The sequence below is a fragment of the Astatotilapia calliptera genome, chromosome 2 (assembly GCF_900246225.1).
Source record: "Astatotilapia calliptera chromosome 2, fAstCal1.2, whole genome shotgun sequence".
Taxonomy (NCBI): domain Eukaryota; kingdom Metazoa; phylum Chordata; class Actinopteri; order Cichliformes; family Cichlidae; genus Astatotilapia; species Astatotilapia calliptera.
In genome coordinates, this window is record NC_039303.1 from 23,947,308 (window position 1) to 23,965,003 (window position 17,696).

Consider the following 17,696-nt stretch of genomic DNA (forward strand, 5'->3'; position numbering starts at 1 on the left):
CCCCTCCCCTCCAACACTCTCAGACTATTGGAAGCAGAGCAAAATAAATGGTCTGTGTCCTCCAGCCTTGCATAGCCAGTTGCACGATCACATGAGCACCACAGGGACGATGTTGTGTGTTCAGGGTGACTTAGTGGTGGTGTACTTGGGGCAACACAATCAGTTCCAGAGTTTATATTTAACTAAGCACGCAAAAGAAACAGGAAAAAAAAATGGCAGACCAAAGCACTGCCGGCTTGGCGTTTATTATCACTGCACACACAGATATGCATAACAGAGATACATAGCCCAGAAAGAGAATGACAAGAGGTCACTGCTGTGCCTTTTTGTTTTGTTTTGTTTTTGTAGTGTCATGCAGCACGCCAGGATAAATATTTCACACTTCCAGGCATCACTCTGGACATTTCCCACATTCAGTGGACTTGTTGAGCAGGCCTGTGAAAAAAACAGGAGCTTTGTAATGAAGATGAGTGATTTGTCAGGTATGTGCTGAACAATACAAAGAGAGAGAAAAAAAAAACCCAAAACAAAGCAGGTGATTACTCAGTCATCTAAACGTCTGACATCATTAGTGGTGCAGCAAGACAAGCTGGTGAGACTGGTGTTGTAGAATGGGAAGAGAGAAAGTATTTATTATTGTGCATCTGGTACTCTAACTACGAAGAATGTTGTAATCGTGCACCAGGTTTGAATAGTTTTGAGAAGATAGATTGAGGATATATTTATAACCTGACCTCTTTTCGGTTTAGTCCTCTGTGGGATCCTGTTTCCAGATTCTGACAGAAAGAGGAAGTTTTTTTATGCATGAGGGTGAGAGAGGGGAAGAAACAGAGAGAGAGAGAGAGAAAAGGAGGCCCTACGACTGCCCCAAAGTAAATGTAGGAGGAGTTACAGGGGAAAAAACTTCCTCGGTCAGTGGCACGCTGTTTCGGATCGCCTTTGAAGCGACAGGCACGCACACAAACCCACGCATACACCCACATTCTCACTCACTTCCACACTTTTTCCGCTGTTTCCTTTGCTTTCACCCGCGGAGATTGACAGCACACTGAGCCGCTGTCATGACGCGCAGCTCACCGGTTACCGCTCACGGTACATTCATTAGATATGTTCTGCCACGCACACCAGGAATGAACTGAAAAGACAGAGCTGGCACCAACAGAGAGGTAAGAATGTGCTTTTAGCTGATCTTTAAGTTTCGTGGTGTTATAAACTTTATTCCGTTGGGCAGTCGCTGCTGTACTTTGTACCATGAGGCTGTTGTCAGTCTCTAGTGAAAACGGTAAACAGTTTTCTGAACGTTTGAATGAGCAGTGGCTGCCAAGTAGTGGTTTCAGTTCCTCGGTTTCACTAATCGTTTGACAGTAAATAGTTACAGATTCTTCCAAAAGGTCAGAAAACTCAATTAAGCGGCAATCCAAAGGCTTCTTAGAATCAGACTGTAATGAACTGTGGAAATTATCCACCACATTTTGCAGTGATCCACCACAGTGTGTGTTTAAGGGATCCAAATGTCTCTGTGTAACTGTGGGAATCTCCCTGCAGGGAGCTCTCTCCGTCCCAGACACACAGACATGTGAGTGAGTTAACAGGGGGTTATAGTCTAAACTTAGAGCTCATAACCCCTGTCTCACATTTCTCTCTGCTAACTCCTCTCCCACATGTTTGCCGTCTACCAGCCTACGTTGTACACCCAGAGACACCTCACCTCAAACATCTCCTGCATAGTCATGCAGTTGGACGCAGCCACACACACAGCTGATCACACCATATGTCTCTCATTATGCTAGATGTTATTGTCATGGCCCACAGAGTGTCACAATAGTGTACCAGGCTGTGGCTGTGGCTTCAGACTGTGTGGAGACTGGGAGGTTGTTTAAGGTATGTGGTCATTAGTTACAACAGCCCCTGTTATTACAAGCAATGCATGATGTGTCTGAGGCTTAACAAGTCAGCAATCAAGCATTGTTTATAAGAGACTTTAGTGAAGTGTTGTGACAGCCTCACTCAGAAGAAGGGTTTGGAACACTGCCGCTTAGAGGAAACAATAGTTTTATCTAAAGGTGTTTGGTAAAGAGGATTTACGTGACTTGTATAATCAAATTACCTTTTTTATTGATAGTATCTATGGTTTTATGGAGACAGCTGCTGTTAGCTTTTGATGCTAACAACGGCCTGTGCATGTGACTGCACATATGAGCTTGGAGACCAGTCTGCGTTTATTAGATTGGATATTTGTTGAACAATGGCAAACAAGCAGGGCTGTACAGAGAGCGTCAGGATATTCCCTGCTATGGCTCCTGCTTGTTTACAGCTTTCTGTCTCACCAGGCACGCAGATTCAGTCATGAAGAAGAGGAGACCAGTTACAGACAAGAATATCAGGCCTCTGCATCGCCTAATTTTGCGGAAGCACTTGTTTTCCAACATCAGTGATTGCATCTGATGGTAGCTGACACGAGGCGTGTAAGGCATCAGCTGTTTCTATCACCTCATTACATCAATTGGCCCCTCCATCTCGGTTAACGGCGTAATCTGCAATTTGCTGTGTCTGCCGGCAGTCATCAGATACGTTTTCAAAGTTTAACTTGGATACTGTTCGGGTACAAAAACAAAATGCATAATTCTACTCAGGTTTACTCTCCATATAAGCTTATTTTTACGGCATGTGATGTTTGTGTCATCAATTCAACACTTTTTGGTAGTTTTATTCACTTTCCATTTAAAGTGTTGGAATAGATAAGTATAGATATGTGCACATTGATTTTGTGGGAAACACCCTTTGCTGTAAAACCTACTGTAGTATTTCAGTTTCAGTAATTTTTAAATTAATGTAAAGTCCCTGTAAAGACTTCTCTACCTCCTATCTGATAATACACAGTGATCAACCACAGCTGACCAGATCGATCTGGTCAGCTGTGGTTGATCTGTGTGGAATCTGCATCTTCTCCATGTCCCTGTGTGATTTGTTCTGGTAGAGCCTGACCCATTTATTGACGGGTAAATATTATCAGCTGGTATTGGCTTTCTAACAATACCGGCATTTATAACAGCTTATAAATAATATTTTATAATAATCAACAATTTTAAGAGTGTTCACGTTGCATAGTTTTTCCACCAGAAGGCACTCTGCAAGTTTCCTTTTGGGAACACACATTTGGAACGCCACAAAAAACCAATAACAGCTGATCTGAGTAGAGTCGTGCAGAACGTTAGTGGGTAACTACAGGTAACAAATGTTAGGGAAATGTATGCTTCAGTGTCTGAACGAGCAAAAAAACAAACAAACCCTGATATATCAGGATTCAATCTTATCATTATTGATCTTAAACATATTATATCAGTCGGGTTTGACTCTGAGCACACTGGCCTCATACCACAGTCCAGAGACGTGCATATTTAGGTGATCTGGTGATTCTAAATTGGTTGTGAATGGGACTGTCAATAGTTGTCTGTTTCTTTGTATTAGCCCTGTGATGGACTGCCAACATAGGCCCCAGCCGTGTCTGCCCCTGAATTGGATAAGTGGTTAAGAAAATGGATGAGAGAGATTAAAAATAGGAAAGTGATTAGTTACCATTAAGCTTTTATGTTTAGCAGTTATAATTGACATAAACACTGTCAATTATAACTACTTCTGTCTATACTCTGCATGTTGAAGAGAAAATCATAGTATGGGTAACTGTGTTTTTTATATATGTTTTAAGAATGGAGAGAATTTCACATTCTCAATGGAGCCATTGTTGTATTATTTACCGTGTCCCTCTCTGATGGTAATGGGTCGCCTAAGGTCAATTATTCTAATTTTCCCCTCCCTTTGATGCGCTTAATTATCAGGGGTGTCTCATAAGTGAGAACAATGGCGTCTATCACGATCTTCTCACCACGCCATCTCTATTTTCAGCATTCAGCCTTTTTTTTTTCTCAGTGACCTCACACTGTAGAAAGAGGCTTTTCTGTGGTGCTCTTGTCATATCACTTTGCCATCTGATGGTAGAAAGCTGAGTTGGGTTAAACTCTGTGTTGGAGATGAACTGATCCTCAACCTGTGTCACCAGGAAACTCTTACCCCCACTTAGCACTGACCTTGCAGCCTGTCCCTCTATGGAATCACCTTACTGTGTATCAGCAATACGTTATCCCAGCAACAAACGCGTGCGCGCGCGCGCGCGCGCACACACACACACACACACACACACACACACACACACACACACACACACACACACACTGTCTATGTGACACACATTCTGTGCATATTTTCACTGACACACACAACACATAAGAACGCTATCACTGAGGCCTGCCCCCCCAACCCCTACACACTCATACCAATCGCAGAGAGTGCTTTGTGCATTCACTGACTGGCTGGGCAGTTACTGGAGAGAGAGAGCAAGACTGGTGGGAGGGGGAAGATGGAGACAGCAAGACACAGAAATATTAGAAAGAGAAGCAGACAGATAGAGAAGAAGGAGAAATTAATACTGGGGGGGGGACATTAGAGACAGATCCTAACTGGTGGGAAGACAGACTGAGCAGGGCAGGAAGGAGAGTACAGAAATAGGAAGGGAGCCGGGAATTGTCCAGTAGAGAGGAAGAGAGGGAGTTGTTGTTGTTAAAGAGACTGAGAGGAACTGATGGGATGGCATTGATCTCTGGGAGCTGCCGACTCCTGGGCCAGATGGCGTCTTGTTGCTGCAGACCTCTCCTCAGCTCCTCCTGTTGCGGACCGCTCATCAAACTGTGCCTCTCCTCATTCACAGGTCGGTCCCACTCCGTTCTCTGTGCTCTGCTGCCATGAGCAACTGCTACAGTCATATAGGCAGGAGCAGTAATCAGTATACAACATGGGTAATACACTTAGCCAAGAAGGTAAAAAAAAACAAAAACAAATAAAAAGGGGGGAGGCATGGTGTGTTTCTGCACTGTGACTGCATGACTTTGCTTGTGTTGACTCAAGCAGTCCCAGTGGTGCTAACTGTCCTCCATGTTGTAGAATGGAAAGAATAGGCTTTTGTCCTCTTAGGCATAATGTCATGTTGCATACTGTGTTACTAAATTGTGTGCTCCCATTGTTTTGTGAATGCTTTGCATCAAGATAATGATGTTCTTTTGTGGTTCTGCACTGACAACACATGTAAAAAGTGGAATTCTAATCTGAATTATTACAGTTTTTTTTTTCCTTTTTAAAATTTAAATCGCGTCTGATGTTGTGACCACGGTGACATAAATGTGTGCTCTGAGGAGTCAGGGGCAGAGGAGCTGAGTGTGTGTGTATGAGTAAGCCTGGAGGTCTTAATGATGTCAGTGCAGTTGTGTGTCCGTGCTCGGCCTGTGTGTGTTTAACGTCCGTGTATACCCTTAACAACTCCTCAAACTAACGAAAAAGCTCAAGTATGCCTCCGTCTCCCTAAGTGATGTCAGCACTCTCCCCACCCAGAAACATATTTGTTTAAAAAAACCAGAAGATTCTTCTCTTCCATCTGTAAGGTAAAGCTACACCCAGGAGGATCTTGACTTAAAGACTAAAAATATATTAAAGGACTAAAAGCAAATATTAAACTCAACTCATATATTTTTGTTTTGTTGAGTTTGCAAACCCTCCTTAATGAACCTTGATATGAATAAAATAACTTCCTGGATTCTTTGCTGGTTACTTTTTAACACTTCCTGCCAGGAAATGGTCTACCTTATAAGTATTCAAAAAGGTGATTAATGAGGATCGTAATGAGATTTAGGGTACTGATAAGCAACATTTGTTTGATTTATTTATTTATTTTTAAAGATAGGTTAGCTAATTGCTAAGTGACTGCTGGCTGTAGCTTTGTATTAACCAGTAGATGCAGGAGTGGTGGATCAAAGAAAATACATTATGCATGTATCCCCAAATTTTTAGACTATTACTGTTGTGATATTTAACGCTGTATTGCTTAGGATCATAGACACAATTCAATTTTTTCAGTATTGTCATTGCTTTTCTTTTTCCAGACATCTCTCCTGCCGAACTGGATGCTCTATGGAGGGAACCGCCATATACTCTCGGTGGAGCTAATGAACACTTCCCAGGAAATGACATCATGACTCAAGGTGTGTTAGCTATGTTGCACCAAACAGCCGGATGTTTGGAATCAGTTTGAAATCATAACATTATTAAGTGCCCGATTAGTTTAGAGTACAAATAAGTCATCAGCATTCATGTGAGAAGGAGCGGTGCTGCTTGCGCCGTGTTCAAGCAGAGGAAGTGTTTGGGATATCCTCCCTGCACAATGGAACAAACCAGGGACAGCCCGTATCAACTTTCCTGAAAAAAAAAAAAAAAGCGTGTGCATTCAGCTTGCTGCAGGTTTAGAAATGATTAAGATCCTGTTTACTTAAATGGCTGGCACAGAAAAAGTGCTAGAGTAATTGGTGATATGTCTAAAGCTGTAATCTACTAAAGTATGTAGCAAATGAGTTTAAACTGAGCATAAAATGAAAAACTTGACAAACAAACATTTCTTACAACATCCGGCTCTGGAAGATAGGATGAGTGGTGTCAGTTGACGGACTACTGTGGATTTTTGTGGATATATTAGAAAGAAAGTCTAGAAACTACTTTTAAATTCATGAGTTCATCCTGTTCAAATACAGACTGCAGCGTGTTGTTTTTGTAAATAGCAAAGAGCGATTGCTATCTTGTGTCATCTGGTAACATTCCCAGTTTAATCTCCATGCCAGTCTGGAACATGCATTGCAGTAGCAATCTACTCTTAAAGCCCTTGTGTTGTCTGTTTTGATAAAATAGTTTCCACATACAACATCCACGTCTCGATTACACCTCAAATGTGAAAATGCTGTTTAGGAAACACTGCCTTAACCAAAAGTACGCTGAGTTTCCTCTCCTCATTTTCTTCTTGTTTAAATTTTAAGATCTAAACTATATTCAGGAACTGTTTCATGACTTTATTTCCTCTTTCAGGTGCTGGTGAAGAGGAGGATGTTGCAATAGTAATATCAGGTGAAGGTACGGTGGAGCCTGACAGTTACTGGAAGAAGAGGAAGGAGGCCTTCCTTAGAGGAAGTACCGTGTCACTGGGAGACAAATTCTCTTCAGGTACACTTTGTGGCGCTTTTACTCGAATTATTTGCCTGGATTGTTTTGCCTTATTACTGGAAAACCTGCTTTCGTATAAGCTTTGCTAAACTAATTTCATACACAGGATCGTTTCCCATGCATATTATATTTATGCATACTGATGAACAACATTCCCCGTCTGCTAATGTTTTACTCACTCAGCATTTTAACTTCATCCATCATTTTCCCTCAGGTTCTTCCTCTCAAATGGATTTAAATGGCCACACTGAGTGTCCAGTAAAAGGCCTAATAGCTTTGTTATTCCTCTGAGGAATCACATTGTGCTCACAAAGCATCTTCCTGAAATATAAGCTCTCAGAGAAAATATTTGACAAAATCTTGCTTTTTTTTTTTTTTTGATGAAAATGATGTGTTTTTATTCCGGCTTCGGTTTTATGTTTTACTTTTTTGGAGATACTCTGAATAGTGGAACAAAAGGATTTAAAATGCCCTCCATATTTATTCCTGGTTAGCTGTAGCTCAGGTAGAGTGGGTGATGTACTAACTGGAAGGTTGGTGGTTTGATTCCTGGCTGCTCCAATCTGTGCTGTAAAGTATTTTGGGGCAAGATACTGAACCTTAAGTGTTCCAATGCATTCATCACAATGCGAATGTGCGTGAATGGGTGAAGGAAACATGTTATATAAAGCACTTTGAGTACAATATAAGTGAAGTAGAAAAGGCTAATTCTTTATATTCCTCATATTTCACTGCTATAACCAATTTGAACTCAGTGTTGATAACCCCAGAGCGCATTTTGTCCTCTTGCTAGAAATCGTGCTACTGTTCACCGGACGACGGCGTTCCAGTGCAGATTCTGACCGGACCCTCCAGGAGGCGCTACGCACACGACTCCGAGTGGTGGAGAGCAACAGCCAGGACGTCATACAGCTCTTCAAAGTGAGTCCCTATGATGAAGACGACACACAAGCTTCCCTACACTTCTAAACTGTCTGATATAATAATGAAAAAGTAGTATGTTTTTACCATATAATGATTTCATATTACGCAGTATTATATACTGTACATGTAATGTGCACTTTATAGAGATGGCTTAATGACTTTTTACTGTAACGTGAGACTTTGTTTCTGCAGGACTTGTCTGCACGTCTGGTCTCTGTCCACGCTGAGAAGGATAGCTTTGTACTCACATTCAAAACTGTAGAGGAAATCTGGAAGTTTTCAACATACCTTGCACTAGGTAGGACTAATAAGCAACCTTCTGGATGACATTTCAATGTCTGTATTCTCTCTTTTTCGTCTTTGTTGTGCCATCATCACAGTAATAGTACTGGTTGGCATGAGTATAAGCAGTAGTATTTCATCTGGTGTTGCATGTGCTCTTGCCCAGGCTATGTGGCTCGTTGCTTGGAAAACTTCCTCTGCGATCCGTCATTCTGGTTGGACCCAGAGCTGCTCAATGACTTGCAGATCAGTGTGACGGTGGATGAGGAACATCTGGCCACACTGTACCTTGGACTTTTACTTCAGGAAGGTCAGTAGTGTTGTAAGCGCAGTAATTCATGTCACTGAAATGTAAGGGTTTGTTTTATCAGGCCTGGCATTGCACAGGGATAACATGTGGAGGGAAAAGGTTAAGCATCTGTAAATAGAAATGAGATCCTGTCAGTAAATCAGTGATCCGAAGTCTATACTTTAGACTCTAAAGCTGCTGCCTGTATTTCAAAATGTTAATCTATTGATTCATAATGAGATTTAAAAAAGAAAGATAAAGTCAAATGAGTCATTGTCAGAGTAAGCTTGAACTTAAGTAGTTAATTATAGGATGTTAACTGAGTTCACTGTGATTTGATCCCATTATTTTTAATCCATTTCTTTGTGACCCCAATTAAGACTTGAATGAACAGGTTGCCTCACATAGCTTAAGTAAAATTGTAGAACAGACCCACCTCATATGTAGTGGAAGCACTTTTGTGCTGTGCGGAAACTAATTTAGAAACTACGATACACTTTTAATCAAGTCAACATTATAATCACACTTTTATTCATATCAGGTTTATAGAGTTACTGTTAAACCAAAATCCCAAATTTGATCTGCTGTTTGAATGCATTAGACAACGACATGAAGTACAACTTACTGTGCTGTTCTCCTCCATGAATGTGTATCGATTCCCTCCTGCCGGGGCGGCACAGACATCCCTTCTTTCTCTTGAACATATCCTTCAGGCAAAATGCATCATGGGAATGCATAATAGGACTGCAATGCTGGCAAATAGTGGTGAAAATTACATTAACTTAATGGGCCAGGTTATAAAACATCCATCTTTTCCCAGTGACTGAATGAGGGCGCGGCAACTCTGGCAATTTTGCTGATTTTGAACTTAAGTGCAGTAACGTTTACCAGCATCATAAGCAATGACTAAAGACGGGTTTTGTGTTTCTTTGTGTTTCGGGCGGGGGAATAGCGAAGCTGATTCTCTCTACTAAAAATCAGTCTCCTTCCAGGATCCTGCTTTGCTAAGGCGCTGTTCACCAGAGCCAACAATGACGAGGATGAGGAGCAGCTGTCGTTCCAAAAGAATGACCTCTTGGTGGTGAGGGACACGGGGCAGGACGACATGTGGGAGGGCACCTTGCTCACCACAGGAAACCATGGCATGGTGCCCGTCACTGCCATGCAGCCCCTGCCCTACCCGTTCTATCAGTAAGTTGCTATCTGTTCCTCAAATTGACCACTTCACCTATGTGGAGTACAGTATTTGTTAAATTATACTTCCTGTTTGGTCAGGTGGTTCCTGAAGAAGTACCCAGTCTATGCTGGATGCTCACAAACAGAAAGGGAACCATTTGAGCATCCTATCGGTAAAGCTTTGCTATCACATACAGCATACTGTAACCACAGTGCCTGTTGAAATGTAACTGCGTAACTAACTGATATACCCTCAAATTCCTAATCAGTGTGCTTAAAAGTGTTGTTTCTTTTGCCCTTCACCTCATTAAATGCCTCAGTGACTGGCTCCTGTGTGGCAGTAGCTGACTACAGCCCAGTGGGACCAGATGAGCTCCCGCTCAGCCAAGGTGACGTTGTGGAGATCCAGGGTCTGTTGCTCCGAAGCCTGGGTGTTTTCATAGGACGACACACTTCAACTGGATGCCGCGGCTTTGTTCAAATAGCTCACGTCAAGCCTCTCAATACTGCACCCTTGTAAGAAAGTCTTTTTTTTTCCTTTTTTTTTTTTTGTAAATCCAGGCAGTGGCTTAAACTAGCTGGTCTCATTGTAACATGTTTCACGCTTCACCTGAAAATCACTTTATCGCAATACCATCTACATTCCTTATGTCTTGTTTACAGTCTTCTGCTAATCTTTTATGAAATCCTATTTCGAGGATTCACAGTCTGGACAGGGCGGATCAGGTGATGAGGCCTGGATAATCATAATGCTGCCTTTGTTTCCGTTACACAGAGATGGACAATTGGTCTTTCTAACCGAGGAGGAGAAAGCCAGCCTTGCTCAGGTTAACCCTTGCAGTTCTGAGCTGAGCGACAGCGGCCTGCTGGAAAGGCTTTTCTCGACTGACATCAGCTCCGTTTACAGGCTAGGTAAAGGAATGACTGGGCTCGCTGAGAAATGTTGCACTTTTAATTAGCTAGGGGAAAAGGGAGGGATCGTGTCATCGAGGCATAACTGAAATACAAGTCATGTTTGTTTCCTAAATAGCGGCGGTATTTGTAATTTATTCTGGGAAAGATAGTTTCCATCTGTGCTTCCAGCTGGAAAATCAATGCTGAATTGATTTACCTTGTGTGTTTCCAGATAGGCTGGATGAAACCGACTTCATGTACATTAGGAGTCGGCCAAAACATGGTAATGACTTTTTAAGAAGAAACCAGACGTTTACGATGCTGATGCCTTTTGAGCAGCTTGAGAAAGGATTTATGATTATACCTGTCGTCTTTACAGATCTTAAAGGCCTTACGAGCGCTCGTCAAAGCATCATGTCAGAGAGAAGTGGAGTCACACCCACCCACCAGTCGTCCCCTCGCCAATCGCTCTCTCGCTCCTCTCCTCATCTGTCCCTCTGTCACTCTCTCAACCCTCTGCCACGAGAGGGAGAGCGCCTATCCTTCACCCTGGATGACACATTCAGAGAACTGGACGAGTTCCAGGAAGATCCTCCTCTTTTCTTGGAAGAGAACAGCTGGGATGGGGAGGAGTCAGAGAGCAGTGACCCTACACTGACTCTACTCAACCAGGAACACTTCCAGGTCTGCCTCATTTATTACATTACTCAAGTCTTTCTTTCTTAGCCATGTTGAGCTTCCTGTGTCTGACTTTCATTAAGACATTTGCCCTCCTGTTAACTCGGTTAATGCCTAAAATAACTCTAAAACCCTTTGTTTGTTGTTTTTTACCCCCAGGATGCTTTCTTGCCCCTGTATGACCTGCAGTATTCCTTCCTGTGGGTGACTTTCAGCGGCAAGACTGAGGACGAGCTGTCAGGTCACCTTGAGAGTGTCAGAGAGTGTGCCAAGAGAATGGGAATGCACTGGGCGCATCGGCGGGCATGCTTTCTCCTGGGGAGACTATGTGCCAGGAAGCTAAAGTTCTCACAGGCATGTTTTTTTTTTTTTGTTTTTTTTTTCATTTGCATTTACCAATAAGTGTGCTTTGTAGGCTGTATGATTACATACTTTAGTGTTTTCTAAACAGAGATTTCAAGGCAAGTTAGCCTGTAACAAGACACCACACATGACCATTTACATAATATTGTAATAATAATAATGATGCTTTTTGCAGTGTGGAGAGAGATAAAATGAAGTGCACAAATTATTTGTCGCACCTTTTAAATGAAAATAGGTTTGAAACACCGAATTTTGCTGCAGTTTTACTTGGTGGAACATATTTGTTTTCGATCTACACCAGTGTACAATCTTTTCTCCCCAGGCACGTGTATACTACGAGGAAGCTCTGAGCGTCAGTGTCGACAGCTTCTCTGATGTTCAGCTCCTGGTTGCCCTCTTCACAAACCTCACTGCTATTTACCTGAAGCAACGCATGACTGACAAGCTGCCCCAGACTCTGGAGAAGGCCAGCGCCCTGCTCCTATGCCTCCCCTGTCGTTCCTTCACATCGACCGATGAAGTCGAACTGCTCAAGGTGCTCCTGAGGAGATCGGTGGTGATGGTGGACAAGCACCTGGAGGCTCGTATCTGCTACCTCATGTCCACCCTCTTCCTGCTACTCAAGAAGAGCGATGACGCTCTTCCTTTTGTCGAGCGGCTCCAGTTTCTTTCGCTGACTCTGTCTGCCGCCGACGGGCAACCGATAGCTCCTTTGGATCTCAACTGGCTCCTCAGCTGGCTCTATCACTGCAAATACATGCCTTACTTAGCACTTGCCTCGCTGAGCCTGGATTCGAGACAGGACCACACTCTCTACAATGTCTTTCAGAGGATTGAATTATTTATCAGGAACTCTGTTCGTTTGAACCCCTGCTGGAAGGAAGGAACCTCACTGCTCCCTGCTCAGATCGTAGTTTACCTGCAGCAGACTCTGGCAATAGCCGAGCGCGAGGATGACATGAAGATCCAAAGGGACCTGTGTTTGGGCTTGGCCTCAGTTTACCAGCAGTACGGCGCTCTTGATAAAGCACTGCACTGTGCTCAACGAGCTGTGGAGAAAGGAGGCCACATCAATGAGGAGGAGGGATTTGAGGCATCTGTGTTGCTTGGGTGGTTGCTGGTGTTGACAGGCCAGGCTGAGAAGGCCCAGAGTGTTCTACAACCACTGCTCACATCACTACAGGTACAGTGACCAGTGATGAACTGGTGAAGAATGACACACTCGCAGTGAATAATGTCTAAACAAACATGAATGTCATGGGTAATACGTGCCTTCGCATCTTTCTGCAGGGAACAGACAGTCCCACTCAGCGAGGTGTGATCCATAACCTGCTGGCTTTGTGTCTGAGGCGTCAGGGTCGCATCCCAGAGGCAGGATGGCACCTCCACTCTGCCTTGGTAATCTCCAGAGAAAATGGAAACCAAAGGAATCAGGCCCTGGCACTTGCCAACCTGGGGTGTCTGGCACTGGACACGGGGGCGTCTTTGATTGCAGAACGCTTCCTGGTCAGGTCAGATCTTTGACATTTTTTGAAAAATCTGCCACAGTTAAGTTTTGACAGATCAAACAAATCTAGCGTCTATAGGATTATTTAGTTTTGATATAATCTTATTTTCTCTTTATTTTAGATCCATGTGCCTTTTTTGGGATCTCTGGGAAAGCCCGACAGATGAGGAGCACGTTCAAACCTACCTGTGGCTGGGGCGTAGCTACAAAGACAGGGGGCGGAGTCAGGACATCAGGGCATGCTATGAAATTGGGTTACTAATTGCACTACATGCCAAAAACCTGCACAGTAAGTACAAGTTCATCCATGAAACTTGCTGTAATGTACCTCCACTGAAAATGGCACCTTCAAGCATGCATTTAGGTTCATGTATTCGTGCACACTAACTACTAACTGCATGTAAACAGAGGACTTTGTATTAAAATTCAAGCAGGTATGACCAGTATGATTAGCTGGTTATGTTGATCTGAATTTTTCATAGGTCAGATGGTGGTGGCCAAGGTGCTGAGCCGACTGTATGCTGACATGCTGCTTTATGGTCAGAGCATTGTCTACTATGAGCACTGTGTGTCAGTGTCCAGAGAACTGAAGGATAAGAGACTGGAGGGGGAGTATCTGGAAAAGCTCAGTAGCCTCTACCTCACACTCAACGATGAGAGGTGAAGATTTGCGTCTCATTTCTATGATTCTGTCTCTATCTGTAACCTAACATTTGTGTCTTAGATTTTATGGTTTTTAATCGTGCATTCTGTGCAGGTCATCTCGTAAATCTCTCGACTACACCAAACAAAGCTTGAGAATTTCTATCGATCTGGGAAAGAAGGAGGAAGAGTCTGAGACCTGGCTACAGGTCGGACGCATTTATTATCTCGTTTATGAGGATGAGTTGGCTGACATGTATTTACAGGTGAGGAGTGTTGGTGTGTGTACAGTAGTAGAGGGAACTTTTTCCTTTCAGTGCCTTTTGTTGTTTCATAAATCTGGTATTCCTTGAATGTCGATATTCCACATTCCTGAGCAGCAAACAGTTCCCTTACTAAACAGTTAATGTTTTTACTTATGAAATATAAAATAAAATAAGATCCAATGATAACATTTGATTACTTGTGTCTTGTCGTATTTGTTTTGTTTGCTTGTTTGTTTTTCAGGCAGCAGTAAAGACAGCCTTAAGGATGAATGACCCTCACTTTGCCATGAGCATCTATGAGGAGGCAGGAGATGTTTACTTTAAAGGTCACAGGAACCGGATGGCTTCTCTGCCGTTCTACAGGGTAAAAGGATACTTCAAGTGTACTGTTTTGGGTTTTTTTTTTTTTTTTTTTTTTTTTTTTCAATAACAAACTGTAGAAAGTTTGGATTCTCAGTAAAATTACTTATATTTGCTTTCAGGATGGGAGTCTGCCGTTTGCGAGGAGCATCGATGACATCCACTCAGAGTTTCGATTGTTAAGTAAACTCACAGACCTGCTGATAAATGAAAAGGAGCACGAGGAGGCTCTGCAGTACGCAACACTGGCTGTCCAGGTCGCCAGCAAAACAGGTACAAAGTTGAGCCGTGCCTGAGCCTCATGTCTGTAATAATCCTCTCAATCCAGGTACAGTGTAGTATTTGTACTTGGCAAGATACTTTATAAAAAAACATTGACTTTTTTTTGCTTTAGGAGTGAGTGTGAATGAGAGGAGTGCTTACCATCGATTAGCTACAATTTACTACAGTCTGGAGCAGTATGAGATGGCAGAAAACTACTACCTGAAGTCGCTGTCACTGAGTCCGCCTGTCCTACAGCACCCCATGGAGGCTCGCTACTACACCAAGGTCTACTGCAGGCTGGGAAACTTCACTCTACACAAACTCAAGGTACAAGGGACACAGTTACAGTGTTGCATTGGGAAAGATAGAGAGAGCACATTCCTAAAATGATCCTGTGTGGGGAAGCGACCGCACCGCCCCTTATTTTCTCCCTCATCTCGCTGAAGTCAGCGTTCTCAGAAAGAAATGGAAAAAATCATCCCAGAAAGGAAAATATAATAAGAGTGTGTTCTGACTCAGGCATATTTAATATTACTCTGTTAAGAGAAACACACATGCTCACACTGTAATTTGTTTTACACTTTAACCAATGATTTAGTGGCAGTATTAAAAATCTTCTTGTTTTTCTGTATTAAAAATAACTTTCGAGAAGTTACTTCTTCTGTTGGCGATGATCGATTTCACTGTCCAAAGCTGATGGCAAATGTAAGCTTTATCTTTCTATATGTCAAAATGACCTGCTCATGTTTTAATCATTGGCTGAGAAACAGTATCGCTTTCAGGTTCATCTCGTGGCGATGTAACCTTCAAATGTGGAAATTATGTGTTTGATTTTGACAAGACCAGCTCTGACCTCTGTTCTGCGTGCTCGCTCTACAGGATGCTTTTGATGCAGTGGGCTACTTCCAGCTGGCTCTGGCAGCAGCACTTGAGGACCAAGCTAACCCTGAGGCTCTGTATGTGGTGTACATGAAGTTGGCCGAGATCCATGGTAACCACATGCCCGATGCTGAGCTGTGCCAAGTTTACAGAGACAGAGCCCAGAGTCTGAAGAGAGTTTTGGCTGGATTGGAAGGCACTGCTGTTGGACAGGAAAACAAAGATGATGCAGATAGAGAGGCCGTCCAAAATATGGAAAGGAACTTGGATGCTGACGTGGGATATACAGAAAATTTGGTTAAGTCGAGCTCCTCTTTTTATTCTATACCTGAAAGTGTGACGAGTGAAGATGACTTGGCTCCAAGAACTCGTAGGATGCACGTGAAATCAGACAACAGATGCACAGACGCTAATCTTAGATTAGGTGCTAATGGGAAAACCTACCATAACTATCTTCCTGACTCAGTGGATGTGTCTGGCTCTGAGACAGATACCATCGCCAGTCAGTCGTACACTGAGAGCATTTTCACGGAGTCCTTCGATACAGCCAAGGAGGACATGTCAGACTCCAGCAGCTCTACTGACACTCTACAAACTCACCTGAAGCCACCTGAACATAACATTCCCACTCAAATACCTGTTAATCGCACAAGTGATGTCACAGGAGACGCACAGTCCAAAGACGCTGATTCTGATACTCAGGATGACGAAAACACCCTCACTAATGAGACTCCAGCTCAAACAGAGCCTGGTACTGACCAGCGTGTTGTTATAAACAATGATGAAGCTCTAAGAGAGGGCAAAGAGAGAAATGGTTGTGAGACTGGTGGCGCTCACGGTTAACACGCTGACGGAGGCACATAGTCTTTCTCCCTTTACGGATCTTGCCGGCTTTTGCTTCATCAGGTCACATGTGTCTTGGCAGGGAAAAAGCCACAGGGCACAAACCCAATACTGTAAATCTATGAGACAATTTGCTGATTTAGAGCATGTTCGTTCTGTCTTATGCAATCACACGGCACTGTGCTTGCAATATATGTTTTGTACATTTTTGTATCTCTGGAAGATATGACACAAACATAAAAAAAAGTGTTATTTTCTTTGCTGAGTGTTGATTTTTATGTGGTTGCCCAATCAAATAAGAGAGGAATATGCAGAGTATGTGCATGTTTCCATAAGGAAGAACAGATATAAAACATGAATAATAATTACTGCTCATTTATACTACCAGCCGTTACTGCTATAATGGTTGGTAGTATTAATGATTCTTTGTGGTAGCATTTCATGGGCAGTGCCACACATTCCAGTATATGCATACATATATATAGTTAGGTTTCCTAGAAACCATTTCAAAACAAAGTTAAGTGTGATATGCTGTAAATGTAGAGGAAGTTTTAAACATAAGCAGAAGTATGTCTGAGTTATTTAAATACAAGGTTAGATAAAAATCATTTGCATACAGGTGACACGTGCGTTATTCAGCAGCTTACTTTCCTTAATGGAAGGTACAAAACCAACCTGATGTCAGAAAGAAATCACAATGTTCCAGGTGAGATTTTATGCCTGAAACCAGGCAAAAAGAGGACAGAAGAGTAAATGGTGTGAGAAAGTGATCCCGAATGCTCTGCAGCTTCCCTGCAGTGTATTCCAGTATATTTTGTCCCTGTGGCTTTGTTTCTTATTTGTGTTTTGGTTGATAGAAAGACCACCATAAACTGATGCAGACTAGGCACAATTTGGTGAGGAAATTGTGAAAATATGAAGGTTCTGATGCTCCCTGTGTTGAAATTGACCTTATTCCTGTTGTGTTTATTGTTATAATGGAAATGCAAAAGAAGGAATGAAAGAGAAAATGGTGCATTTGTTTACCATAATGTTGTCTTCATTGGGTTTATGTCACAGTGCTCAAGTAAGTTTCTGTTTTTTGACAACCGTGAAGTGCTCTTAGATGGCAAAGAGCATGCTCACAGCAGCTCACTTGATCAGTTAAGTCTTGAGCAGGCCAGTTTGATTGAGATTTAGCAATGGCAGGAGGAATGGATCCAAGTGACCTCAGCGTTTCAGGAGGGATCTTGGCCAC

At 42.7% G+C, this 17,696-nt stretch overlaps 1 protein-coding gene across 5 annotated transcripts; it reads left to right on the top strand.

The window, feature by feature from the left end:
- The first annotated feature begins 868 nt into the window (after positions 1 to 868).
- Positions 869 to 17,490, top strand: sh3tc2 (SH3 domain and tetratricopeptide repeats 2). Of its 5 annotated transcripts, XM_026189043.1 has the most exons (23): positions 869 to 1,166; positions 2,331 to 4,762; positions 5,988 to 6,086; positions 6,958 to 7,092; positions 7,886 to 8,013; positions 8,209 to 8,314; positions 8,465 to 8,608; positions 9,580 to 9,778; positions 9,863 to 9,936; positions 10,084 to 10,279; positions 10,539 to 10,675; positions 10,890 to 10,940; positions 11,037 to 11,341; positions 11,495 to 11,689; positions 12,021 to 12,881; positions 12,989 to 13,209; positions 13,328 to 13,494; positions 13,688 to 13,865; positions 13,963 to 14,113; positions 14,355 to 14,477; positions 14,596 to 14,746; positions 14,868 to 15,064; positions 15,617 to 17,490. In XM_026189043.1, exons 2-23 carry the CDS (start codon positions 4,642 to 4,644, stop codon positions 16,457 to 16,459), a joined length of 4,782 nt encoding a protein of 1,593 aa, XP_026044828.1. In that variant the 5' UTR covers positions 869 to 1,166; positions 2,331 to 4,641; the 3' UTR covers positions 16,460 to 17,490. The 5 variants fall into 5 exon arrangements, with proteins under 5 accessions (XP_026044828.1, XP_026044848.1, XP_026044859.1 ...); XM_026189063.1 differs by lacking the exon at positions 2,331 to 4,762; XM_026189074.1 differs by lacking the exons at positions 869 to 1,166; positions 2,331 to 4,762 and adding an exon at positions 1,191 to 1,881.
- Positions 17,491 to 17,696: the final 206 nt, after the last annotated feature.

Bases quoted from the DNA above. Each gene is read 5' to 3' on its own strand.
- sh3tc2 (XM_026189043.1), top strand. From the start codon at position 4,642: ATGGCATTGATCTCTGGGAGCTGCCGACTCCTGGGCCAGATGGCGTCT. The intron at 10,280-10,538 runs GTAAGAAAGTCT...TCCGTTACACAG, and splicing joins CCTCTCAATACTGCACCCTT to AGATGGACAATTGGTCTTTC. The intron at 13,866-13,962 runs GTGAAGATTTGC...CATTCTGTGCAG, and splicing joins CTCACACTCAACGATGAGAG to GTCATCTCGTAAATCTCTCG.